Here is a 26,740-nt window from a genome sequence, read left to right on the forward strand (position 1 = left end):
CCCTCGGCCCTCCCGGAACTAGTCGGGTCCTCCAGAGCCTTCGAGTCCGAGGCTAGAGCGGCTGAGCCACCGAGTCCCGTCGAGCCGCGGCTGGCGGCGGCTGCGTCACGCGAGAGGCGGGGCGGCCACGGGCGGAGGCCGGAGCCGGAAGCGGAAGAGGCGCTCAGAGCGGAGAGTGGGGCCTAGCCGCTGCGGGAGCCTGGGAGACGGTGAGTGTGGGCCCCGGCCCGCGGCGGCGGCGGTGGGGGGGTGAGTGGGCCGGGGCGGGCGCACTGGCTGCGGGTCCGGGCTCTCCCGGGGCGGTCTCGGCCTATTCTTTCTCCTCCTTTGCCTGCCTCAGGCCGCGGCCCGACCTCTCACCCCTGACCTGCCGCTTCTCCCCAGGAGGGCGGTCACTACGGACCTCGACCTCTCAATCCCGCGGGGTCGGAGTCGGAGCCAGAGCGGCTTCTGAGGTCCCCTCTTGCCAGCCCCTGCAGGGATCCACTGTCGGCCTATGCCTGCCGGCGGAATGGGGTCGGGGTGCGACCTGAGATAGCTGGAGGGGCCTTCAGACCCATCCTTCCCTACACCCGGCTCGGGGCTTCGGTCGCAGATCCCTCCTCCTCGTGCGGCCTGGAGTTTTGACTGTGGCCCAGGCCAGCCTTCCCTGCTCCCCCCGGGTCCTCCCTCTGTGCCACTGGCGGCGGTTACAGGGGAAGGGGCTCAGATCCTTGAGACGTGAGGCGGCAGGAACGAACACGAGCGAGGGCCGCAGGCGCCTCTGGGTGTTTTGTTGTGATCGTGGAGCCGCTCCAGCCCGGGGGAGGGGCCAGGTCAAGCTGTCAGTACAAATACCCAGGCTGCTCGTCGGCCCGGGAGTCTTCGGTGCTTTAGTTCCGGGTGCGGGTGTCCTAGTGTGGTCCTAGGGTGGGAATTGCCTGAGACAGGCCCCCCATCGAGGCGGAATTGGCGGCTTTCCAGCTTCCCTCCTCCGTGCCCTTGAAAAGGAGGAGCGTTTCACCCGGTGGTGGCGGCTTGCTAGGTGGCAGGTTTGAGGTTGCAGTGGTGGGGCCGCACCAGCCAAAAATAACCATGGGGCGTTGGGGTGGCTGGGATCCGGGAGGGCAGCCGCTGACCTGGCTGGCTGCACTTCTTGTCAGCCCAGTTCTCTGGCCAGGAGCTGCAAATGAGAAGGCGACTAGGCCTGTGCTCAGAGAAGAGCTGGCATCCTCCACCTGGTTTCCTTCACATCCACATTCCCGTTTTTCATTGTGCAGGCAGGGCCTCCCAAAGCATAATTGTGGCCCTTAGCTTTTTTAAGCAGCCTGTTGGCTAGGGCCTCAGAGAATTAGAGACAGTGGATGAGAAATGGGACCTAGTGCCCTGGCAGAGAGGATGAGGACGGGGATCAGGTTTTTTCCAGTATCTTACCTGCCTAGAATGTGTTAAAACAGATGATTTCTCCTATTATTGCCTTGTGTTGTTACTTTATAGCTTTCATAATTGTCCTTTCCTTTGCCAAGCTGTTTGGCAGGTGTTGTTATCTCCATTTTCCGATGGCAGCATTGGGATTTAGTTCAGGTTTTCTGCCCAGAGCTTTCTCCCCCTAATCCCCTTAGAAGGGATTCACAAAATGTAGTGATGTCCTTAACACATTTAACACACACCCATGGTGTTACCTAGAACTTCTGGATTTTGTTAATGAAAAATTGCCTGCAGTACCTCTTGTGGGCCCAGACTTGTGCTAGGCACCTGACTTACAGGAGAGACACATTCAGTCCTCACAAAAACTTTATAAAAAATCTGTGCCTCAAGAGAAAGCTGAAGATCAGAACAGCTAAATAACTTGCCCAAAAGCATACAGCCAGAAGTGGCAGTACCAGGATTTAGGTTGACACCTGACTATGAAACCTGTGCTCTTTCACTAATGTGAACGTGTGTGTACATATGTATCTTGTAGATCTCACGAGGGAATCTTTGGCCTGGTATGGACTGGATCAAGTCTTCTGGTGCTTTGCCTGCCCAGTGAGGATGGGCAGGGTCGCACTTGTTTTGTGGGAGGGCCTGGTGTGTCTTCCTGTCACTTAGTGAGATGTGTGATAGTGTTTTCATTCTTAGCTTGGGCACCTGCCCCAGGTAATTGTAGGAAAAGAGTGAAACATGAGTCAGCTGATCATCAAAAACAGGACAGGAATCTAAGCTCCTGGGGAGTTGTCAGTGATTTTATATATTGTTTTATCTCCAAGGATTGATGGAGCTGGGCCACTGTCACCTCACGGACTTCTAGGTAGAGGGGAAGACACCTGCGATGGGGAAATTGAGGGCAGTGGCTTTCTCAGGATCATGGAAAAGCTCCTGGGGGTTTGATGAGATTTGCCTTGTTGCCCTACTCAACCAATGGGTAGCTGTTTTATGCTGCTTTCCTTCTGACAGACCCCTCTGTTGAGATGGGGCAGCTTCAGTTGGACAAAATGTACCTGGCCAGATGAGCACAGGACTGCACGCCTGAAGGGTGGCTCTGGCCAAGGGAAGGGTTGCGAAGGAGGTTGGCCTCGGTCTCTGCCCAGCCTTTCCATGGAGGCAATGTCAGAGTTTTGAGTGTGGATGGCATGGGAAGCTGGCCTCACGTAACTACCTTTCTCAACTGGTGATAGGTCCAGCCTTGTGATTTCCAGTGTTGGGTGTAAGTCCCTGCTGAATAGAGAGAGCGTTGTGGGGTCCTTTTGGCCTGCCTCCTTGTGCAGACAAGCCTGCCAGACAACCAGCCCCTCTGGCTACTCTGAGATGGCACAGGAGCAGGTCCTAAAGCAAGGGGGTCAGAAGAGGGGGCAGTAATGAATGGTGGAGGTGAAGTGCTGCCTGGCATGGCTTTGAAGGGGGCTGGAGGGGTGCTCAGTAGGCCTCTGGCAAGAAACATGGATTCTCTAAGGACCTTGGCATCTTAAGTAGTGCTGAGACCGGATACTGGAGAGCAGGGCTGGACAGCTCCCCTGGGTCCATGTCCTGTTCCCTCGTGGGCTTCTTGGCCACACCCTTTGGTGGGCTAGGGAGTGTTTGTGAGCCCCTGCTCCTGCCTGTGGCTCCTCACACTGACTCGTGGGCCTTATTCCCTTGAGGTACCTCAGCCAGGCACCTTTGGGTTTTCCAAACTTGAGCTATTTCATGCTTTACTTCCCTATGTTGATTCTATGTCAACAGCCCTTTGATTCTGTCAGCATTCACTTCATAGGACTCAAGAAGGTTGTCAAGCACAGTAGCCTCCCCTCCACCCACCATCAGCTGTCTCTCAAGATGGTGCTCACCACCTCTCTCTGTGTTCTCTGCAGTCAACCCCTGGTTGTGGCGGAGGCAGCTTACCCAGTTCCTTAAGTGCTCGGGCCAGTGACGCTTTGCTGGGGAGGCAGCTGTTTGTCACTGGCAGAGAAGGGTGTTCCCCATTGTCTGCTGTTTGACCAGTGTGACCTCAGAGTTCTTCTTCACTTCATAAACCCCTAGGAGGGGCTGCCCCCAAACAGAACGATGGGCCCCATCTTCAGTAGCCCAGGCTGCCCCAAGCAGTTTTGAGGCTGGAGGTGGCTGGTTGTGTGTTCAGCAGGTTAGCAGGGCTCTCTTTCCGGCCTAGATGCATCACTGTAAGCGATACCGCTCCCCTGAGCCAGACTCGTACCTGAGCTACCGATGGAAGAGGAGGAGGTCTTACAGTCGGGAGCACGAAGGGAGACTGCGATACCCATCCCGCAGGGAGCCTCCCCCCCGGAGATCTCGGTCCAGAAGGTGAGAGAGAACGAGGTGGGCGGAAGGACTCCTCCTCTTAGCTGAGCTAGCGAGATTGCCTGGAGCCTTATGGTAGCCCTGAGACCCTTTGAGATGGCCACTGCCTCTCTGCCTTGGTCCTGGGTCCCTGCCCTGTCCTCAGGGCTCCTCCCCTCGGTCTCACCTGCCACCCCTGGCCTCAGCGTTTGCTGCTGTCCTTGCCTCCCCCTCTTTCTCTGACTGTGTGTGCCTTCTCTTTTTCCTTCTCCCAGAACATACCCCCATTTTCCAGGTCAGCATCTCCCCTACTCACCTCAGTGGGAATTAGAAATGAGACCCCTGTCCTTTTCAGATGTCCATTTCTGGTCCCGCCCAAACCACAGGCTGAAGTTACAGTCTCTGGAAGGCCACTGAGGCTCTCCACCATGCTTGCCTTTCCCATTGCTCTGCCTCCTGTGGTGCTGGAGGGGCCTGACGTTAGCCAGGGTTCTGGAAGGAGGGCTTAGCACCTCTGCTCTTTCCTCTCCCCGACCCCTTCCCTTCTCACCACTGTCCGGCTGCCTCAGCTCCCACTCCCTGTGCACCAGGGCCACACCACAGGTCTCTTGCCTGGCAGTGGGGCCCGGGCTGGTGTGAGGAAGGGCCCTGCTGACCGGTTTCCCTGCACCCTCTTGGCAGCCATGACCGCCTGCCCTACCAGAGGAGATACCGGGAGCGCCGTGACAGTGATGTGTACCGGTGTGAAGAGCGGAGCCCGTCCTTCGGTGAGGAGTGCTATGGATCATCACGTTCCCATCATCGTCGGCGGTCACGCGAGAGGGAGCCGTATCGGACCCGCAAGCATGCCCACCACTGCCACAAACGCCGCACCAGGTCTTGTAGCAGCGCCTCCTCGGTGAGTGGTGGCCAGAGTGTGCTGGCTGGGGCTTACAGGCCTCGGCTTTCTCGCCTTCTCTCAGGCTGGTTGGTCTGGGTGAGTACCGCCAGCCCTGCGCGCACACTGGTGTGTGTGCCTGTGTGTGTGTGTGTCTGTGTCGTCTGGTCCAGGGGCAGGGCTGAACTGGGTGGCCCGGCCCCTCTGTCTTCTTGGCCCCAGGGGCTCTAGTTCCGGCGCTGACTGGCCCTGGCCTTTCCCCATCTAGGTGCTGGGCCCCACCATGTAGGCAGCCAGGGCTTCCTAGGGCTGTAGTAGGGACTGCTGCCTGTGGTCTAGCCCTTCCCTCCAGAGGTCGCCCCACATAGCTGACTGGCATGACTGGCATGAACTGCCCCCACCTCCGTAGTCTCGACCCCACACAGCCTCCCAGAGGCCCAGGGCTGGGGTGCTTCCCTAGTAGGAGAGGCCTTGTCTCAGCTCACACTGGGAACTTCCCTTCTGATCTCCAGCGACCCTCTTCGGCCTAGCCTTTCCATGAGGGGCAGTCAAGGCCAGAGGGCTGGGAGCTGCCTGTGTGATGGGGCAGGTGGAGAAACAGCCGCGCCCCCATCCCCAGGCCACCCAGGCCTCGGGCAGTTGTCAGCCACATGCCAAGAACAGCACCCAGGCAGGGTTCCTACATGGAGGATTGCACAGGTCTCTCCTAGACCAGGAGCCCATGCTGCACTCAGTCCCTGGGAAAGGAAAGTCAGCGGTGTCTCTCTGGGGTTATGTGCTGTCTTCTCTTCTCCCCATCCTTCCTCCCTCCTACCAGCCACGAGGCCCCTGGGGAGTGGTGGTGGGGTCAGTGGAGGGCCCAGGCATCTTCTCTGCCCAGCTCTCTCTGTGACTTCTTTGAGTGGCCATGGGTTGAGGATGACTCTGCAGGTGAGCCCAGCATGGCCTGGTGGCTTCTCTGCACGCTGCCACAGGATGGCAGTGTAGGTCTGTGGCTCCGTTTCTTCTCTTTCTGGTGCCCTCTGTCGTCGTGAGGCTCAGGAGCAGCTTGGGCGCCCAGGCCAGGGCAGGAGCTGGCATGGGGCCTGTGTGGGCCACAGTGGTAGGAGGCCCAGAGGCCAAGTGGCCTAGAGGATTCCGGGCCCCGCCCTGCTTGAGGCTCGTGGCAGGAGGGCTGCTGATAGGAAGCCGATTCTGGTCGTGGTGGTCACATCTGGCTAAGGATGCCGTCTGGGGGCATGTAGCGGCTTGGTCCTGATTGGCAGCTGTCAGGCACGTGCAAGGCTGCGTGGGCAGAACAGAGGCGGCTGAGGACAGGCGGGGAATTCTGCGGCTGAAGCCAGAGTGGCCTGCTGACCAGTCTGGATGGTCTGGATGGCCGGACGCAGACTGGACCGGCTGCCTTCTTGCGCCATTCTCACTGCATCTTCAGCTCTGGCCAAAGCTACCGGCGGGGACCGGGAGGGGGAGACTCACTGGAGGAGGGAGTCAGGGCTGCGGCTCTCCACGCAGTCCGGCCCTCAGCAGCAGAGGCCGGTCGTCTTTTTGAGCATTTGCGGCGCCTTTCCTTATAGATAATGTCCGAGTTTTCTTTACATACCTGTAGCTGTTTTTACTTTTCTGTTTTTGAAGTCAGTTTGTGTCTTGACGTGTCCCTTGCAATATCCCTATCGTTATATATGCTGTGTGCCTTATGAAATGCTGGGATCTGGAAAATCCAACCAACCAACCCACCGGCTCCTCACCGTCTCCACCTCTGCCTTTGACTGACACCTCAATCTGTCAATCGGAACCGCCTACCATGCGATTGGTCGGATGGCGTTTCGGGGGGCGGTGCATGCAGAGAAGCCAACAGAGCAGTAAGCGCAGCAGCCGAAGTGTGGAAGATGACAAGGAGGGCCACCTGGTGTGCCGGATCGGCGATTGGCTCCAAGAGCGATGTACAGCCACCTCTCGTAAAACTTTACCTCTCTACTTTCTACCCCCCTGTTAGACCTGACCTCTCCTGCCTGGAGGGGCCGTAGTGCGCGTGGCGCCTTCCCGGGGCCACCAGTAATTGCCTGAATGACACAGACCTAGCAACTTCTGTTTTAAAGAGCGTAGCCGTGCGAGAGAGAGCTCTTTTGTTTTGAGACTTGGCGTGCTGTGGCCGTGGAGGCGCCGCGCCCCGCCGCCCTCACGCCCGCCTCTCTTCTCTCCTAGATGAGATCGTGGGGAACCTGGGTGAGGGCACGTTCGGCAAGGTGGTGGAGTGCCTGGACCACGCCAGGTGAGGAGGCGGCCGCTCCGCGTGCAGCGTCGGGGAGAGCCAGCTCGAGGCCTTGAGGAGGAGAGGCAGCAGAACCTAACTTGTTTTTTCTTGAAGGGAAGCACCAAGGCAGGGTGTGACCTGTACTAGTTGGTGTTTGGCTTGTCCTTGAGATAATGGGGGAATCGTGGTACCACAGGCACATGGCTTCCTCGCCCGAGAGTGACTCTTCACTGGATGGTTCTGCCCGTCCCCAGTTTGCCCAGGGCTGGGAGCGGTGAATGTTAGCCCAGGGCCTCCTGCTGTCTCCTTCCATTCCAGCCTGGCAGGGGACTTGGGCGTGCTGCTGATCCCAGCCCAAGCCTGAGCCCCGGCCTCTGGGGGTCTGCGGGAAGGCTGGGCAGGAGCAGGCGAGAGGACGGACGCTGGGCTTCCCCAGCAAGCGGGCAGCTGCGTGCTCCCACGTGGCTCGGGCTGGCTGTGGTCCCTACCGAGTGTGCTCACCAAGAGCCCGAGTGCTCCTGTGTGTTGGGGTGCTGCTGGGGGCTTAATAGTGAAGCACTTTTGTCCCCTTAGTCCCCAAGACTGGAACCCTTTATCTCCCCACCCCCCTTAGCTCTGGGTTGGGGAAGCACACCTGGGAGCTGGCTGCCTCTGTGCCCTCCTGGCCTGCTTATTGATGTGGTGCTCTGCCTCGAGTGCTTGGGTTCCTCCTCTCTCACCTGATCCCCGTGCTGCCCATGGGTGACCCTCCCAGTGGTTTAGAAATAAAGAAACTCAGTCAGGGCCTGCCCCATGTGCCACGGCTGTTTTCTGGTGGAGCTGGGTGTGGCTGTCCTGCAGGGTTCTCCCACAGTGAGGGGGTCAGGCACGTGAAGAAGGTGCTCAGAAAGGACAGTGAGACCATGGCCCAGGACCGTTCCCAGTTCCCGTGTAAAGACTGCTTGGTACTCGTGGGCCCATGTCCAGACTATGCCTTGTCCAGAGCATGTGACCAGGTAGAGACCTGGCAGATTTGAGAGCTGGGATACATGAGGGCAGCTGAGCTATCTGGGTAGTAACATTTTCATTTGCCAGAGGGAAGTGAGCCTGTCACTAAGGGGCAGGCACAGGGTTCAGGAAACCCCTGAGAACCAAAGGGAAAGTCAGAAGTAGTGAGGGCTGTTAAAAAGAGGCAAAATTTAGCTCAGCAAAAGAAAAGGCCTTATCTTCAGAGTCAGCTGGCCTTGGCAGGGGCTGCCTTTGGAAGGGCTACACTGCCTGTCCTAAGGATTGGAGTGCAGAGGGAACCAGGTCTAGCAGGAGGCTGGAGTGGGTAGCCTTTCCTCTGATGACCTTTCCTGCCCTGAGGACCCATAATTCTGGGGAAATGGGATAGGGAGTGAAAAGCAGGGGATCCTCTAGAGGATGCCTCCGCCGTGGGGCCTGTGAACCTTTCCTCAAGCCCCCCTTTAGCTCCAGAGAACACAACTTGTGAGCCAGGGCTGCCTTGTTCCAGTTTGCCACTGGACACCTGACCCATAGCCATCCCTTCCTGACAGACCCTGGCACCTGCACCCCAGGAGGTGGTTTGCGTCTCTGCTCATATCCTGGAAAGGGGACCTATATGACAGGTTTGGGTGTGGAGAGTGCAGAGCAGGAATTGTTAAAATCCTCACTGGACACTTAACAAGGGTGCCTGGCACTCAGTGGCAACAATACATGCTTGTGGCGAGTGGGTGGGTAGGTGGATGGGCCTGGAGAGGAGTGTGGTAAAGGGTGGTGCCCAGGGCCTTACAGCAAGAGTTCCCCATTCCTGGCACCCATACCAGGCCTTCCCCCCCTGCTACCCCCACCCCAGGGGAGCATTGATTGCCCAGCCTTGGAAGCATGCTCAGGAGAGTCAGGAAGTGCCATGAGAGGATAGTAATGGGGGTGGACTGGTCAGGTTAGGGCTAACTGACCTGCAGGCTGGGTTACCAAGTGAGCTCTGGGGCCAGCACTGGTCAGTGGGATCAGCCTCTACTCTTCTGCTCATTCTCTCCTGTGGGAGGTGGCAGTGGCAGAGATCATGAAAGCCCAAGGCTGGTACGGGTGCCAAGAGCACTAATTCACAGATGCCAAGGCACTTGCTGTTAGCAGGGCAGAGGCCTGGTGTTGTGGGGTGCAGGCTGGGCATGAAGTAGCTGCTCTCTTGAGAGCAGACCCTGTATCTGGGGTTCAGGGTAGCATTTTCTGGGAGTTGCTGGGTTGGGATGGCGGGTGGGGGAAAGGCTAGGCACTGATGGGCAGCTACTGATGAGAACCTGCTTCCTCCCCTCAGAGGGAAGTCTCAGGTTGCCTTGAAGATCATCCGCAACGTGGGCAAGTACCGTGAGGCTGCCCGGCTAGAAATCAACGTTCTCAAAAAAATCAAGGAGAAGGACAAAGAGAACAAGTTGTGAGTGTCAGCCAGAAGTGGGAGGGAAGCCTTCCATGGGGACATAGTCTGTTTTAGCCCCAAGGGCCTGAACCCCCAGACAGAGCAGTGCCCCATCCACCTGGTTGGCACTGTGCCTCTCCCCACACTGAGCTGGGGGAGTTTGGCAAGTGAGTCTTGCTGGAAGGAGCCTTTGGACTTCTTTCCAGGTTCCACCCTGCCCAGCTTTGTGTTCCAAGGCAGGTCTCCCATCCCTGCATTTGGTAATTGGGACCTCACTGGGTTGTGGTAGGTTTGAGACACAATAATCAATATGAAACTGAGTGGGTTGTCACATAGCAGGAGATATCCAGAGGGACACCTGCCTATGGCAGAGTGAAGATGAATACATCCTCCAAGCACTGCTGAGGCCTGGGCAGACGAGTGATTCCAACACAGACCTGCCCTCTTGAAGTTGGGCTGAGTGGGGGAGGCGGGTGGAGCCGCAGCAGGCCTGGGCAGCATACACACATTATTCCACCTCTTGCTCCAAGCGAGTCTGAGGCAGGGCTGAGCCCCACGTTATCAGTATGGAATGGGAGACAGTTGGTGAGGTGGGTGACAGCAGGAAGTGTTCTTGCTCAAAGCTGGTCTATGTGAGGACTGGTGAGATGTCCTCTTGCTGTGTTAACTGATTATCTCTCCCTGTCTGTCTCTATCATGGCGTGTGACCCTGTGGCCTAGAGGGAGTGGGGTCTGGCCTCATTTGAGGGGTGTAGCCCCCCAGCACGGAGCCTGAGCCCCCGCTCATCCTTCTCCCCCAGCCTGTGCGTCTTGATGTCTGACTGGTTCAACTTCCACGGCCACATGTGCATCGCATTTGAGCTCCTGGGAAAGAATACGTTTGAGTTCCTGAAGGAGAATAACTTCCAGCCTTACCCCTTGCCACATGTCCGGCACATGGCCTACCAGCTCTGTCATGCTCTTCGATGTAAGTATCCACCTTCAAATGTAGTATGGGGCAGCCATACCCTGCAGCAGTGTCACCTGCTTGTCACATTCTCCCCCATTCACTCCAACACAGCCAGCTTACATATCTGCTGGCCTCAGAGACACAAGGGTCCTGTGACTGGAAGGCCTTCTGTCTTCTGGTAGGAATCTCAGAGGAGGATAGCCAGGGCCTTCCTGAGCCAGCCTCTGTCCCCTGCCCCAGAAACTCCAGAAGAGACAAAGAAAAGAGCTACTACTCTAGAGGTAGTTCAGCTATCAGCCCCACCTCCCACCTTCGTGCCTAGGATAAAAGGGCAGAAGCTGGGCTGGCAGAGTCCCCCCCCCCCCCCCAAGTGCTGCTCATGTTGAGCCTCTTCTCTTGCCTCACTGCCAGCCAGAGTGCTCAGTGCAGGACTTGAGATGGCTGGAGTAGGACAGGCTCCTTGGAGAGACCCGGAGCTAGAGCACACAGGGCCCAGGTAATGGAGGGCACAGGAAGAGCAGTCTAAGTACAGAACTGCTAACAAAGGCCTTGAGCCTGGCACGTGCTCAGACTTGCTGCAGTGGAGTGGCCTCGTGTTGGGGAAAGGTGGGCCATACCATTTTTTGAGGGTCTTGACTGCCAGATGAGGACTCTGGGCCTGAAAGTGACAGGTGGCAGGGAGCTTCTGTCTGCAGGACAGAGGCTACAGGGGAAAGGCAGACTTCCTGCACAGGGCGGGGAACAGAGGCAGGCCAGTGTGTGGGGGGATATAGCCTGTGTAGTGCACAGGGCCCTGTGCTTGGTTTAATGCTCTACTGTCACCATCTTGACCTTTTCAGTTTTAACAAGCAGAACTGCATTTTCATTTTGCACTGGGCTACACAAATTTTGTGGCTGGTGCTAGGGAGAGAAACCACCTGAGGATTTTGCTGCAGTTCTGGCTTGAGGCAGGGTGAGGCCTGGCCTCTCCAGAGGAAGCAAAAGTTTTGGGTTTTTTTGAAATGGAATACAGCCCATCCCCTTTTAAATTATCAGAACTCCCCAGGGCCCCTGGCACAGAGTACCGGGAGAGGGAGGTCAGTGGAGAGCCAGAATTGGGTCTGGCTCCCTTGGCCCCTTTTGCCATGGTTAGGGGTATGAGGGTCTCTGGCAGTTGCTGGCATTGGAGGGGGGGCGGTCTGAGCTTGAGTTGGCAAGACCAGACTAGGTTCTCAATGCCTGCTGCCCTCCTTTTCCCCTACTTCCCTAGTTCTACACGAGAACCAACTGACCCACACAGACTTGAAGCCAGAGAATATTCTGTTTGTGAATTCTGAGTTTGAAACCCTCTACAATGAGCACAAGGTATTGGAGGTGGGGAGAGGGCGAGACCCTGCTTGGGGGTGGGCCACCCACTGGATGCAGAGTCCTGATTGGTGGCCGGCCCTTGCTTTTCAGAGCTGTGAGGAGAAGTCAGTCAAGAACACCAGCATCCGAGTGGCCGACTTCGGCAGTGCCACCTTTGACCATGAGCATCATACCACCATCGTGGCCACCCGTCACTATCGCCCACCTGAGGTGATTCTTGGTGAGTGACCATATACAGTTCCCAGGCCTTTCAGTTACTCTCGGGAGGGTATGAACAGAGTGGGGGTGTGCTCGACTGTCTTGTCTGCTACCCTGGGTCGGCAGTGTTGTCTCAGAGAAAGGTGTCAGTGTCATGGTTTACTGTGGCTGTTGACTTGGCCTTGTAGGCTCAGCCTTAAGGAGACAAGGCAAAAATCCTACCACCCAGTGTGGAGGCTGCCCTGTGACCTCAAGGCTGGGAGCAGGGCTGGAACTCATAGCTTCTTCCCTCCCCATTTTGGCTTTCAGAGCTGGGCTGGGCACAGCCCTGTGATGTCTGGAGCATCGGCTGCATTCTCTTTGAGTACTACCGGGGCTTCACACTCTTCCAGGTATAACCTCCCCCATGTGGCTCCACCATCCTGAGCTGCTGCTCTGATAAGCTGCAGGTGTGGGAATCCCCACGTGACTGAGGAGACAGGTGTTGTCCACCCTCCACTAGTCATCCACGTTGTGAGATTCAGACTTTCAAGGGTTGGAGGGGCTCAGGGGAAGAAAGGTCAGTGTAGCTGGAGCACTCAGAGAGGACCCTTCAGCCATCAAAGATGGTGGGTTAAGGTGAGAGGAGTAAGCATTTTAGGCAACAGGAACAGCCCAAGTGAAGGCATGGAGATGGGATGGAACAAGGCATGTTCTGGAAAGAAAGCCAGAGAGCTCTGTGCAGCCATGGATGAGGCCACCTGAAGGGCCCCAGGGGTTGGGGTGCATGTGAGCCTGGCCCTGAGAGAACAGGCTGCCACCAGGTCAGAGGCTACGACTGTTGTGCTATTGGTGGGTTTGTATCTCCTGGGGCAGGAAGGGCTCTTACCCATTTTTTGGTCCCTTATTTTCCCTGAGGGGGTTGAAGTTGGTACTGACCCCACCTCCTCTGTCCCTGACCATCCACAGACCCATGAAAACCGAGAACATTTGGTGATGATGGAGAAGATCCTAGGACCCATCCCATCACACATGATCCACCGTACCAGGTAAGGACCCCCTGGTTAGCTCCCTCAGGGATGGCCTAGGGGCCTTTCCCTTCTTGGCTGAGTCGACAGGGTGGTGGAGTTTTTCTTAGAAGTCCATGGCTCCTCCAGGCTCTTAGCAGCTTTTTCCCTGTAGCCCACTTTGAACGACCTGGCAAACCTGTTACCCAGACCTTGCCCTGCTGGGTCAGGCCAGGGCCCCTTGCCTGGCTTTGCTGCCACGTCCCAGGCTGCCACTGTCCCTGAGCTGGCCAGGAGCTGCCATCTCCTGTCCCCTCCTGCCATGTCCCACTGAGCCTTGTCCCCTGGTACTCACCACTTGACCCTTCCTCACCATTTTCAGGAAGCAGAAATATTTCTACAAAGGGGGCCTGGTTTGGGATGAGAACAGCTCGGACGGCCGGTATGTGAAGGAGAACTGCAAACCTCTGAAGGTCAGTTTCTGGCTTCCCCCAGCTCAAGTCATGCCAAGGAAATCCCAGGCACTGGGCAAACACAGCACAGAGACAGGACAGGCAGCTAAAGGCTGCTTCCTCATTCCACCTCTGTGGGAGGCTGTACCCAGGACTGCTGGGTGCTGGCAATGGGGCTTATTGCAAACTGCCCCAGAGGGACTCTTAGCCCCACTCCTTCCCCACAGGGTGGCTATGGATATAAATGGGGAACACCAGAAGAGCCAGATGTCAGAGACCTTGCTGCTTCCTGACCCTCTTGCCCTCTCAATTTGGGGAAGAAGTAGGCAGGACTGATGGGGAGGGAAGACCTAGACATGGCCAGGAAGCCATTATCAACTGTATTTGGTGCTTGGACAAATGAAATTTGCAGAGGTGATGTCTACTCACCTGTCAGGACTTTGCATGTGGGGGCAGAGGCACCAACCCTGCAAGACACCCGGTAGCCTGATTCAGACCAACACGTTAAACATGGGCATGAAGGAAAGGAGCTGCTTGTTTTCTGTCCAGGAGGGCCGAAGTAGTGTCCTCCTGGAGGCATTACTGCTTCCTCTGCCCAGTACAGCAAAGCTTCAGAGGCAAGGGGACCTGCTGTGGCTTCCCACGACCTGCCATCACACTGAAGCACCTTGTGTCCCTGAGCAGAGTTACATGCTCCAAGATTCCTTGGAGCACGTGCAGCTGTTTGACCTGATGAGGAGGATGTTAGAATTTGACCCTGCCCAGCGCATCACACTGGCGGAGGCCCTGCTGCACCCCTTCTTTGCTGGCCTAACCCCTGAGGAGCGGTCCTTCCACAACAGCCGCAACCCAAGCAGATGACAGGCGCAGGCCACTGCACGGAGGAGATGGAGGTCGGGACTGGGCTGCCCGGCCCCTTTTCTCCAGCCTCTACCACCGGGCCCCAGGGCCAGAGCCACCCAATGAACAGTGCAATGTGAAGGAAGGCAGGAGCCTGCAGGGGAGGAGACGTGGTGCCCAGCTGCCAGAAAGCACAGATTTGACCCAAGCTATTTATATGTTGTAAAGTTAAATAATAAAGTGTTTCTTACTGTTTGTAACCCCCTGGTACCAGTGTGTCCGTCTCCAGGGTCCTTGCCTTCTCCCTTCCCTGACCTTATTAATAAAGTCTTTTTTAGCAGTTCAGCTTGTGGAGAGCTAAGTGTGAACTTGGCCAGGCACACGAGAAGGTGGGGCTGAGGGGGCAGGCCTGCCGAGCAGCCGTGGAAGGCACCTGTGCATTGTCTCCTGCCTGCTTCCCTACTCTGTCCTCTACCTTCAATCCCCAAGGAATTTAAGGGAAGCATCCCTTTGCAGTTAGCCACGCACGGCCTGGGTTTTGTTGGAGACTCTGGGCTGTGGGTGGCCAACGACTATGGTGTACTATGAGATGATCCAGGTGGGCTCTGGGGCTGAGGGAGACAGTACCTCAGCCTCCAGAGCAGTTCACCACACATCACAGGACTCAAATCATTCAGCTTTATTTTAGTGCTGGTTTTTGGTTCCCCAAGAGGTGCATGAGTGACAGTCTTGACCACCTGCCAGGGGCACCTTGGGGTCTGGGCACTGTGGGCCGGATGCCTCTGAGAAGAGCTGAAAATAGAGGAATCACTCTTATCTTTAATACCATTGGAGAAGGCCCAGGCTGAGGACAAGGAGAGGCCCTAGTGCCATCTGGGGCGAGAGAAGGTGAAGTTTGGTCACAAACTCCTAGTTGCCCCTCAGCAAGGCTGTCAACCCCAGGGCTGCTGCAACTTAACTAGGGTGAGCAGAGTGTTCTGGGCCAGGGGCTCGTCTAGCTGGTTTTTCCATTGTACCCAGTCAGGGGTACCTAACTTCATTACCAGGCAGCCAGGACCTGTTTAACAGCTGCCTACTACAATGCCTGGTACCCAGGATTGCTCCTTGGATTGTGGCCTGCCTCTAAAGAGGGCCCCTCTTGGGAGCTTCCTGACCCTGAGAGTGAGCAGAGGCTCAGAGAGGACGGCAGCACAAGGCTCACAGCCGCTGGCCTCCTCCCACTGCTGAAGACAATTTAACATTCGAGGATGGGAGGAAGGAGGGCAGGAGGGACCAGCCTTCTCTGCCCCTCCTCATCTGCTCCTGGCTATGCTCCTACAAGAAAAGTGATAAATAGCCTGAAACCATTGGTACCAGGGCCACCCTGTGTCCACAATCCTTGGTGAACCCTCCCACTGTCGCCCCCTTAACGAGTGGGTAGGCACAGGAGAAGGAAGCCTGATGCTCTGGAAAAAGGCTTGAAAGCACAAACCCTTTGGCAAGCCCCATGCTTCACCAGCCTCCAAGGCCTAGGCCTGTGAAGGTGAGGATCTGAGCAGCAGTGTGTTCCTCTGGCCGAGCCCCACGAGCCAGCTCATCTGGAACTAGCCTCATTTGGCATCTTTGAGATCAGGTGCTGGCCTCTGTCCATCTGGAGTGGACAACCATATAAGGTTCAAAACCCAGGTGTCTAGGAACTGGGCTAGAACCCAGGCAGGAGAGGGGCATATGTTCTGCTTGGGAATGACAGCAGCAGAGGATGATTTCAGAAGTGGGGGTAGGGGAGTGGAAAGGGGTGTGTGTATGTGAGGACGAGGTGGGAGGAGTGGGGGTCTAGAACAGAAGCACCAGGGAGCCTCTTCTGGCTCAGCACCAGGCTCCCCCAGGGGCCTCCCCAATACTGAATATTAAAAGCGGCTTCTGGTCCCAACTGGCAAAGGCTCAGTCCCCAGCTAGAGAGGGTAGAGGGTTAGGGGCACTGCTGGCAAGATGGGCACTGTGGTGCTACAATAACATAACTTTATACTACCTGTTCTGAAGACCACAGAAAAACAGTATAAAAGTCCAATATAATAACACCATCCTGATGCCAACCCCTTTCCTGCCTCTCAGAGGGATGGAGTGGAAAGGAGGGAAGGAACCTTGGAAAGGATTAACTTGGACCAGCTTAAGAAAAGGAGTCAAAAACTCCTAAATCAACTTGTGGTAGGGCTTGAGAGAAGGCCTAGTCACAGCCTTCAAAATGAGTGGACAAGTGCAGCACAGCTGGTTCTACATGATTAGAGAAAAGGCTGCCCCTACTGGGGGAAAGGGGGAGACCTGGAAGCCACAAGCTCTGCAAGAGAAGGTACATGCCCCCAGAGAGGATGTGCCCCACCCTCTACCCCCGAGGCACTCGCCCAGGCCCAATGGCTGTAAACCTGAAACAGTCTGAGAGCTGCCTATGTCTGTAAACAAAGCTCCACCTGGCCACGCAGGGGACTGAGTGCAGAGACACCTTGAGCCACTGTGCACTTGGCCTGTGGCCCGACAGCCAGTGGAAAAGCCTTCCCTGGCTAAGGGCAGGTGACAGGTCAGTTTAAAATATGTTCTGATCTCTCACAGATGAAACAAACCCAAAAGAGAAAAAAAATTAACAAGATCCTTGAAGCTTCACATCCTTAAGGCGTTCGTTGTCAAGTTTGGTGTTAGGAGTGGCTGGAGACTGCAAGATCCGGCCTGCCCAGAGCCCCTCTAGGCAGAGTGCAGTGGGATGACAAACTTGCAGCCAAAGGGTGAGTGGTAGTTGATGCCCACCTCCTGGAATACCTGCTGGGGAATGCCGATGTCACACAGATAGACGCGACCTGCGTGCTCCCCCAGCGGCAGAGGGAGGCCCAGTGCCAGTGACCACTTAGCGTCGATGCCCTGTTCAACTTCATGCACAGGAGGGTCTATGCTGAGCACTGGTGCCCGGTTCTGGTTGGCCCAGGCCACGGCTGCCTTGTACCAGGGCTGATCCCTCAGGAAGGCATTCTCAGGACAATCCAGACAGTTGATCACCAGGTCCACAGGGCTACTGGGCAGATCTGTGGATGGAAACAGTGCCATCTGAAACTCCCTGTAAGCAGAGAACAGCCCAGGCTGTGACTAGAGCCCAGGTGCTCCAAGAGCATCTTGTTCTCTGGACACCAATACTCTGATGCCACTCCATAGGCTAACCCAGCCCCCAGCCCCTGGGAGTTCCAAGGGCATGAAAGCCTGATGGACTGCCCTCATGGAGCAGCTTGGCTGAGGCACTGTCCTGCAAGAGTGTGCATGAGGCCCTTACCTCCTCTGCCTTGCAGACAAGTCCCTGTACATATGACTCCGAGTCTACTGCCAAGATAGCCCTCACAGGGAAGCCCTGCCCAGGGCCGAGAAGAAACAGGAACTGACTGCTGTTTCTTGTCTGGTTCAGGGAAGTACGAGTGGGCAAGAGCATGCTTAGTTGGGGCTTACTTTGTCACTTGAGCCAGCCTGCCCTCCACTCTGGCCACGCTCCTTATGTCATGGGAATGGGTATCCCACTCATCCCAACCTTATGGGGGAGGGAGCACATGTGGCTCAAGCAGTTGGGTGCCCACCCCTCCTGATGCCTCCTAAGGAAGACAAGCACCAGCACACAGACACACAGGGAGCCATCGGGGGGAGGGGGAGGAAGAGTGGGTAAGGAACCTATCACTGTTCTCCCAGGCATTTAAAAAAGGCTCCTCTGCTATAAACAGGTCTCTGGGATAGTATAACAACAGGCTGTTTCAACAGCATGTCCCTTTAAGTCTTGAGCCAGCCTAAGAGGTTGATTTGAGAACAGTAGAAATCAGATCAAACTCAAGGGGTCATCATCATCAGACATGGCTCCTGAGGCAGCTGGGATATAAAGTCTTTTGGGCAGCCAGAACAGCCAGGAACAGGGTAACATGTTCTGTAATCCAGGAATGGAAACCTACGCCAAGCCCCTTTCCAGCTGTCAGCCTAAAGGAATGACACTTCTCAGAGACTAATAGCTTCCCTGCTCAAAATCAGGCTCCTGGGGGTGGTAGTGGTGGGCCCTGAGGTTCTCAAGACAGCATGGCATCTAGAGTGCCCATAGGAATCTGGCCTGAGTGTGAAGGTTCAAGCCCTGCCCGACTTGCCATCTAATCTCTGTTAAGGCCCTTTCATATCTGCTCTCTTCAATACTTCTCTCCCCCTTCTCTCTTAAACCCACTCCAGACGTATGGCCCACCACTCCCCCTGAAACTGCTCTTGTCAAGATCAATGACTCCACACCAGTAAACCCAGTGGTCAATTCTCAATCTTCATTGAATGTAACCTCCAGTGACCTGCTGACCACACCCTCCCTTCTGCACTTGGCTTGCAGGTACCATACTATCTTGGTTTTCCTCCTCCTTCACAGGTCTGTTCTTCCTTGTCACCTTAGCTGGTTTCTCCTCAACTCACGAACTTCTAAACAAGCGGCTCAGACTTTTCAATCTACTCTCTTCCTAGGTAATCTTATCCAGGATCATCAAGGCTTTAACTATCATCCATACACTCATAACTCTGGGTTGGAACTCTTAACTTGGGACTTGGATCCTACTGCCCAATTAACATTTTCATTTGCATGTCCAATAGGTATCTCAAACTGAGCTTCTGCTCCTCTCCACCCCCCCCCACCGTCTTCTGACCTCAGTGAAAGATACCGCCATCCTTCCAGTTACTCAGGTCAGAAACCTTGGCGCCATTCTTTCTCTCACCCATCCTCCCGACCCCACCCCCATTTGCTCTGTTGACTCCATCTTCAAAACTGATTCAGAGTTAACCACTTTTCACCAGCTCTACCACTAGGCCTCTGTCTTAGTCACCATTCTCTCTCAGATTATCGCAAGAGCCTCTTAACATCTCCCTTTGTACTCCTAGAGTCTACTTTTACACAGCAGCCAGAATGATGGTTTGAAACATGAGTTTAATTACCATTCTCCTACTTATTCCTCCAATGACTGTCTCACCAGAGAAGAAGCCCAAAGCCTTCCAGTGATCCACAAGGCCCTTCACATCCTGAACCATATATGTCTATTTTATAACCCTATCTCCTACACTTGATCCACCCTCTAACACTCCCTCCCATCTCCCTTCTCAGTTTTATTTTGTTCATGACACTTATTATCACCTAACCTAATATGAATGTTACTAACCCATCTATTTGTCTTTCCTAAGTAGACTGTAAGCTCAACAGAGGCATGGATTTTAAAAATCTACTCTATATCCCCCGTGCCAAGAACAGTGCCATAAGTATTTGTGAAATGAGTAAATGGGTCCCTAGCTCTCCAGAGGAGTAGTGGAGTAGGGAGGAGAGTGAAGGGAAGGGAAGCAAGGAAGTCGCCAAGGGCATGTCCCTTAACAGTTGTAAGACACCGGCAAAGCACTAGCGCTACGCATGTGGTGCCTTTCCATCTGTTGCCACAGGGTGGCGCCACCAGCCCATCAAACTAGTACACGAGGGCTCACCTTTGAGGCTAGACACTTGCTGGCCTTGAGTCCTGCTGAAGAGAGACAACTCATTGGTAATGGACTCCAGCATCTTGACAAAGTTGGGCAGGAAGAGGATGACCTGAACATCATGGTTGGCTAGGTGCCTTCCACAGCTAATCCCTTGAGCCCCTTTCACATGTGGGCCACAGAGCAGGGCCACTGTAGGCCTCTGGTGAACATTTTTGGGATTCAACCTGGAAAAGAAGGTGGTGAAAAGCAACACCAGTTACAGATTTGAAAATTCCTTGCACTTCATACTAGACAAGACTTGAAGGCATCTGTTGCTCATTGAGTGCTCTCATGCTGCTCACCAAGTCCCAGGCTTCAGGGAGGGCCAAAGCCCACTGCTCTACTGTGTGGCCTGGAAAAAGGCTTTTATCACTGCTACAGGCTTCTCTGATCTTCTTCCCCCACATAGCTGCTCCCCTCAGCCTGGCTAGTCTCATCATTCTGTCCTTGCTTGTGCTCAAATTATGTCCCCTGCCCAGAAAGCCTTCCACTTTTCAAACTCTGACCTGTCTTTTCTTTGAGATCCAGCTCAAGACTCGCCTCTTCCAGGAAGCCTACCCTGGTTACTCTGGCTCACACTAATCTTTCCCTTTTCTCAACTCCTAACAAACTCACAGCAAGTATCAAACAGAATATTGTAAATTGTTTTCCATCAGTTGCCAATTCAAGTTCTCTTTACTAGGCTGCTAGAAAGCTAATAAAAGCAACATTGCAGATAGCTTTAGGACCTCCTTCATAGGAAGTTATGTGGATCAAATGAGATAATGAATGTTCAGCACTTAGTACAGCCCTTGCCACACAGAAAACAATCAATGCTGGTCATCATTAGAGTACTAGTCATATAGGAGGCAGCAGGCTAGGGCTGCCCAGCTGCCTTGGACACCCACAGCCTATTCGAATAGTCCATTCCAGCTTCCTGGCCACTGAAAGCTGAGACCCCACTGGTCTCAATCAGAGAAGCACAAGTAAGGAGGTTTGGAGGATCAGCCCTGGAGCTATGCCCAACTCACAGGCAGGATAGTCTGCCCATGGGGCAGGGGAAGGAGGAGGAGATGGACAGCATAAAACAGGCTGTAGGCCCCTAAGGGCACAGCGGTGACAGTATTGGTCTCTCAAAGAGAGGAAGTTGACAAATATCAAGTCAAGAAGTCTCAAACACCTCCTGCCAAATAAATTTTGGGGAATTTAAAAAATGTATTTTATATAGACACCAAACTCTTGTTTTCCCAGTTTTGCATTTTGAGTAAATATGATGTGCACTTCTCCCCTCAGACAGATGCCACAGGATTCCAGCATCTGACTCACCCATGTCTATTCCCTAACTGGCTCTCCCTCCCACTGAGGCATTTCATTCCGTCACCACAACCACCCTACCCCCCAATCAAGAAGATCAGAGCAGAACATGCCATCCACACACAGAGGAGTAGGGGGCAGAGTGTAAAACAGATCTATGTGGACTGGAGACCTGGCTCTACCACTTAAAAGCTGCTAAGCCCCCTCTTGATGTAGAGGGGGACTGGATATAGCCATCCCAGGGTCCACAGGATGGAGGAATAGAGTATGGATTAGAGTGGACTTACTGGTGTTCTGCTGTGGAACTATTGTGATTAGTAATGGAAGAAATTGTAGCATTGATGTGGAGAAAGTGGCCACGGTAGCTGCTGATGGTAGGAAAAGGGAAGAAGAGATATGACATGGGGGCATTTTCAGGATTTGGAGTTGTCCTGGGTGGTGCTGCAGGGAAAGATGCTGACAGAGTGTAGACTACAATGTAGACCACACCACTGTCCATGTGGTGCAGCAGTGCTCCAAAATATATTCACCAGGTACAGTGAATGTGCCACAATGATGGAAGAGGTTGTTGATGTGGGAGGAGTGGGGTGAGGGGGGTGGGGATATATGGTGACCTCATATTTTTTGAATGCAACATTTAAAAGAAAATAAAGAAGAAAAAAGTGAATTAACGTCTTCCCCCTGACTAGGGGGAAAAAAATTAAATTCTGTGATAAAAGCACTGTGAAAACCTATACTGTGCTTGACATACATCAAACTTCAAAGAACTGTTTGTTCCTGGGGAGCCTCCAAATGGCCTCAGATAACCCCTGATGGCTGCTCTGGGAGTAGATGCAGCAGCCAACTGACCTGAGGGCCTGATGCTCCTTAGGGGGCACCCCTTAATCCCCTCCTTTGGATGATTCTATTGGCTCACCCCAACTCTACAGGGCAAGAGGGGAGGAGCAAGGAGGGGACTTTCATATCTAGCCTGGATCAAGTCATTTGTATCAAGGCTACTTCAGAATCAGGAGCTGACTTTCATCCAAACGCAGCATCACCAGGGACATGGTGGAAGGGAAGATAATGGAGTGAGGAGCTGTAGGTTTATTCTGGCAAAGACCTCCAAACACCATAACTAGAAGCACAAGCCAAGGACCCAGGATCCATCTCCCAAACAGTGATGGACAATGGCTCTTAAGAAGCTCTGTGGCAAACAACCTCCTTTTGTGTTAAGACACCAGTTCTGTGAGTGCTGCTCAGAGAAATGAGATCTAACATGCTCCTTGGAAAACACCTTCCCCACTCTAGGCAACGTTCTCCCACCAGGTGGCCAATGTCCTCCTCTTTACTGACAAATCCAACAGATGCTTGTCAACTCAATTTTGCTTGACCTCTCAGCATACCCCAGATGACCATTTCTTTCTTCTTAAAAACACTATTTTTTTTGTTCTTAAACAATGCCCTCTTGGTTTCCTTAACCCTCTTTCTTTCTCAGCCTTTCTGGAAAACTCCTTATCCTCCTAATTGTGCCTTAAATGCTGATGCGCCCCAGAATGCCATTCTTGGGCCTGTCTTCTCTTTATACCCTTCTCCTTAGGGGACCTCACCTACTCTTATCCCATCTGTAAGCTGATGGCTCCCAGACCGGTATCTTCAGCCCAGACCTTATTCTGAACTTCAGATCCAGAAAGTTTGTTTAGATATCTCAGAGGCATCCCAAACTCAACATATCCAAACAAAACCCACCATCTCCCCAAGACTTGCTCTTCTTCCCATGTTTCTTGTCACAGTGAATTTTATCACCATCCAACCAAGGTATCTAAGCCAGAAAGCTTGAAGTTCGGGGATCACCAACAATCCATTTTCCCTGACCTCCAACATTCATTCAATTACCTTGCCCTGTTGATTTTACCTAAAAAAAGAAAAAAAAAAAGAAAAAAAAAGAAAAAAAATTGCCACCTATCTACTTTTCTAATCCCTAGATCCATGGTCAGGGACCATCATCTGTTCCCTGGCTTATTGTTACAGTTTTCTACCTGGGAAGGGTGACTGGCTTTCCAGATTGTAAGAGAAATGGTTTTCTGGAGGATTTTCCATTTCCTCTACCACAACACTGTACTTTCTGGAGACCTCACCAGGCTATTTAAGCATAGGAGCAGTGTTGCATTCGTCTTTGAATCCCTAGTACCTAGTATATGGTCTGGTTCAAAGTGGGTATCAGGAGATGTCCATAATAAAATTGTCTGATGTCAGGAAAGAGAGAGCCAAAGGGTAGTTCACTGGGAGAATGAGGACTTGCACAGATGGGGGAAAAGAGACATAAATAAAGAAACCTGGTAGCAGCCAGGAAAGTGGTGTCATAGAGATACTCACATATATGAGAGCAAGAGCATCCGTTTAATGAACTCTTCTGTGTGTGAGGCCCTGTGATGGTGATGAGGCAGAGGACTAGCACCCCATATTCAGCCTCCATCAACCCAGAGGCATTTACCTGTTAGGTCCTCCGAGTAGGGTCAGTGCCATCTGACTAGCACAGACGCCTGTCATCTCCAATCTCCGCTCCAGAGTTAGCCCATGCTTCTCAGCCACGGACAACAGCTTTTTATGCAGCTCATAGGAAACACTTGGGACCACCAGGCCGGAGTCTGCAGTTGAAAAGGAGGCAAGGAGAGAAAGGGAGCATGGCTATGGGAAACCAGGTCCAAAAATAGGTATACCCTCTCCAGGATTCTGCGACAGCTGAGGCTTTCAGACTGACCCTCACCTGGCCCACCTACCTCGTCTTCTGGGACTGAGGCATCCTCTGCAGCCCTCTACCAAAGCTCAAGCGTGGTCTGTGAACTGAATAACTTGTTCCAGGTTACCATGGAATTAACTTAAGTTCCCTCAGAAGTTAGCTTCAGACCAAGAAGGCTAAATCAACTAAGAGGTATTCGATACCACCAAGAAAAGGCCTACACAGAGCATGTAATGACAATCTATCAACCATATTAGGAGAAAGCGCCATCTCTGGCAGTGAAATTTTCCTTACAAGCAGGCCCCTTAACCTTCCCTAGAAATTGAACAGATACTAGCTAACCCTCCTGATCGTCTATCCCTCCTGTTCTCATCAATTTCCACGCAAGAAGATGTGTTCATCCCATCTGCTCCCCACTTCTTCCTCCTCCTCTCTTCTACTTAGCCCTTCCTCTTTGCTTAAGAAATTCAGCTAGCAACTTGTTTTCTCAAATAATTGGTCATTTTTTGTCATTTGGGATAAGTGTAACCCAATATTAATACCACAGGAAAATGTTACATGGAAAGTAACCTATGGCTTGTTTCAAGCTACTCAGAATTTTTAACATTTTTTATTCACCATAAATGCTAGGGAGAATCACAGTCACTGAAAGTACACCCAGTTTTTCTAGGCTCAAAGGCAAAGTCTGCAGCAACAGGTATAATTGAGTCTATGGTATATGCATCACTATTAACATACTAGGAGCCCTTTCAGAAAAGGAAATAAACAGCAAACTCAAAAACTGTGAGCTGTAACGGAAAGCTCTTGCCTTGATAACTGAGTCTCTAGCCCTCCAAGATGCCAGTGCCATCTTACAAATACTCAAGTCACTGGGCTGGCCCCAGGAGAGCAGCCCCTTTTCCAACAAGCCCTATTCGGTCTCACTGACTGACAGATCAACAAATACAGATTTTAATGAGCAAGTCTTCCTGGAATTGAATGTAACTAGCTTTGACTGGTTCATCAGCTACCTTTTTAGAGCCTGTAAACTACTCAAAGTAGGAAAATAAGCCTTTTATTTCTATCAGCATCCACCTCCTCAACTTGTCCTAGCTACATTTATCAAGGAAGGCAAGTTCTCATCAGGTACTCAAACATATAAATGATGCAAACACAGTGATATCTTTGGTCTGGCTTAACTCTAAAAGTAGAGGTTCATCATATCTCATTTGTTCTAGAGCCCTATATGGGAAAAAAAAAATTGTTCTCCTCACTGGTCATGTAAGGAGAAATTTCTTGAGGTTCTATCAGGTGGCCAGTCCTGCCTGCAAAGATTATTAAAATGATAAGGAATGAAGATTCAGATACATGTTTTGTTAAAGATTTATTTTTCTTTATTTCTCCCCCCACCCCCCCATTCCCCTAGTTGTCCGATCTCTGTGTCCATTTGCTGTGTGCTCTTCTGTGTCTGCTTATATTCTCATTAGGTGGCTCCAGGAACCAATCCTGGGACCTTCTGGAGTGGGAGAGAGGGGATTATTCTCTTGCGCCACCTCAACTCCCTGTTCTGCTACATCTTCTTATTTTCTCTCCTGTGTCTCTTGTTGTGTCATCTTGCTGCGGCCAGCTCTCCGTGTTGGCCCTCACTCCTGTGAGGGGTGGCTTTCCTGCGCTGGGTGGCATTCCCAGGCAGGGCAGCACACCTGCACGGGGTGGCATTCTCGCGTGGGCTGGCACTCCATGTGGGCCAGCGTGCCCTCACCAGGAGGCCCTGGGCATTGAACCCTGGACTTCCTATATGGTAGACAGGAGCCCAGTTGGTTAAGCCACATCTGTTTCCCTGTATGTTTTTTTTTTTTTTAAGATTTATTTTTTAAATTTATTTCTCTACCCTCCTCAGCCTCCTGTTGTCTGCTCTCTGTGTCCATTTGCTGTGTGTTCTTCTGTGTCTGCTTGTTTCTTGTCTGGCAGCACTGGGAATCTGTGTGTCTTTTTGTTGCATCATCTTGCTGCGTCAGCTCTCTGTATGTGCAGTGCCATTCCTGGGCAGGCTACACTTTTCTCATGTGGGGTGGCTCTCCTTACAGGGAACACTCCTTGTGCGCGGGGCCCCTTATGCAGGGGACACCCCTGCGTGGCATGGCACTCCTTGCGCGCATCAGCACTGCGCATGGGCCAGCTCACCATGCGGGTCAGGAGGCATCGGGTTTGAACCCTGGACCTCCCATGTGGTAGGCAGACACTCTATCAGTTGAGCCAAATCTGCTTCCCACCCGTATATGTTTTTAACAGTAGGAAGCCAAGCACAATGACTGACCCTATAAGTACCCAGGTCTGTATTCTCTCAAGGGAAGGTAGAATAATAAAAATTTTAATGTTTAATAATGATAAAAAAAAGTCTACATATCAAAATAAACACAATTCTTGCTAGTTAACTGTACTCTTAAGTCTTGCCTGAGTCCTATTCCCATCTTGGGCAGAGGCAACAAAAAATGCCAACAGGAGCACTGAGTCTGTCTTCCCACCCCTTTCTGAATGTCAGTGTTTGGTGTCCCAGGTGCCAATTATGAAGGCTGCAGCTTGACCTTGCATGTCAATAGCTGATTAAAACAGCCACTTTTATGGCCTACTTCAGACACGCACATATTATCAGAATTAATTAGGAACCGTTGATAGCAGTGTGAAAAAGCTGAACAAATTCTCAGGAGTCCTAGGCCACTAACAACCCTAAACCTGTCAAACAAGTCACGAACCTGCCTGCTTCAAACACTCCCTTTACCAGCAAAGTCACGCAAGGTAGAGCTCTCACTCAAGTCTAGGCATTTCTTCATTTATTTATCAGTTCTCTTTCTGATGAATTTGAAACTAGTCAGGGAGTGAGTCTTGAGCCTGCCACCATACAAATCAAGCTTTCTTTCTTGGTCTGGCACTTGTGCTCTGAGTATAGGCACTGCCCCCCTCCCCTTCTGAGGACTCCCGGGGGAAAGACTGAAACATTTTCAGCTAGCTTTCTCTCAAAAGTCCTTAAGGTCACAAGGAGAGAAGAGCAAAGCCCATCCTGGCTGACTAGATCCTGCAGCTGGAAGCTATGTGCCTGTTATCCTCTCCTCCCTGGTCTGTGGCAGGAAAGGGGGCACTGTTGATGAAATGACGTATTTTTGTAGCCCAGGGAAAGAAAAGGCCAAGAACCCCTTCTGCC

The 26,740-nt window shown here is 53.0% G+C and overlaps 2 protein-coding genes across 11 annotated transcripts in view; one reads left to right on the forward strand and one right to left on the reverse strand.

The window, feature by feature from the left end:
* Positions 1–42: 42 nt before the first annotated feature.
* On the forward strand, positions 43–14,290 carry CLK3 (CDC like kinase 3). 5 transcript variants are annotated; one of them, XM_071214293.1, is made up of 13 exons: positions 43–209; positions 3,605–3,756; positions 4,414–4,630; positions 6,453–6,564; positions 6,812–6,878; positions 9,160–9,276; positions 10,059–10,225; positions 11,457–11,551; positions 11,645–11,774; positions 12,062–12,144; positions 12,701–12,780; positions 13,121–13,211; positions 13,418–14,290. In XM_071214293.1, the coding sequence occupies exons 2-13, from the start codon at positions 3,605–3,607 to the stop codon at positions 13,481–13,483; spliced, it is 1,377 nt and encodes a 458-aa protein (XP_071070394.1). In that variant the 5' UTR covers positions 43–209; the 3' UTR covers positions 13,484–14,290. The 5 variants fall into 5 exon arrangements, with proteins under 5 accessions (XP_071070394.1, XP_071070392.1, XP_004476690.1 ...); XM_071214291.1 differs by having other exon boundaries at positions 13,795–14,290; XM_004476633.4 differs by having other exon boundaries at positions 13,875–14,290.
* Positions 14,291–14,694: 404 nt separating this feature from the next.
* Positions 14,695–26,740, reverse strand: part of EDC3 (enhancer of mRNA decapping 3) — a 65,608-nt gene continuing 53,562 nt past the window's right edge. For all 6 annotated transcript variants that reach the window (XM_058294498.1, XM_058294503.1, XM_058294499.2 and 3 more), the window contains 3 exons: positions 23,317–23,470; positions 19,518–19,735; positions 14,695–17,077 (listed from right to left, as the gene is read on the reverse strand). In XM_058294498.1, the coding sequence (XP_058150481.1) occupies positions 16,743–17,077; positions 19,518–19,735; positions 23,317–23,470 (707 nt within the window). In that variant the 3' untranslated portion in view covers positions 14,695–16,742. The remainder of the gene's footprint in view (positions 17,078–19,517; positions 19,736–23,316; positions 23,471–26,740) is intronic.

The sequence above is a fragment of the Dasypus novemcinctus genome, chromosome 3 (genome assembly GCF_030445035.2).
Source record: "Dasypus novemcinctus isolate mDasNov1 chromosome 3, mDasNov1.1.hap2, whole genome shotgun sequence".
NCBI lineage: Eukaryota > Metazoa > Chordata > Mammalia > Cingulata > Dasypodidae > Dasypus > Dasypus novemcinctus.

What these genes read in the sequence shown, in the direction of transcription:
- CLK3 (XM_004476633.4), top strand. Translation starts at nt 3,605, where the DNA reads ATGCATCACTGTAAGCGATACCGCTCCCCTGAGCCAGACTCGTACCTG. An exon ending in GCGATGTACAGCCACCTCTC is followed by an intron (nt 6,565 to 6,811) that starts GTAAAACTTTAC and finishes CTTCTCTCCTAG; the next exon opens with ATGAGATCGTGGGGAACCTG. An exon ending in CCCACCTGAGGTGATTCTTG is followed by an intron (nt 11,775 to 12,061) that starts GTGAGTGACCAT and finishes TTTGGCTTTCAG; the next exon opens with AGCTGGGCTGGGCACAGCCC.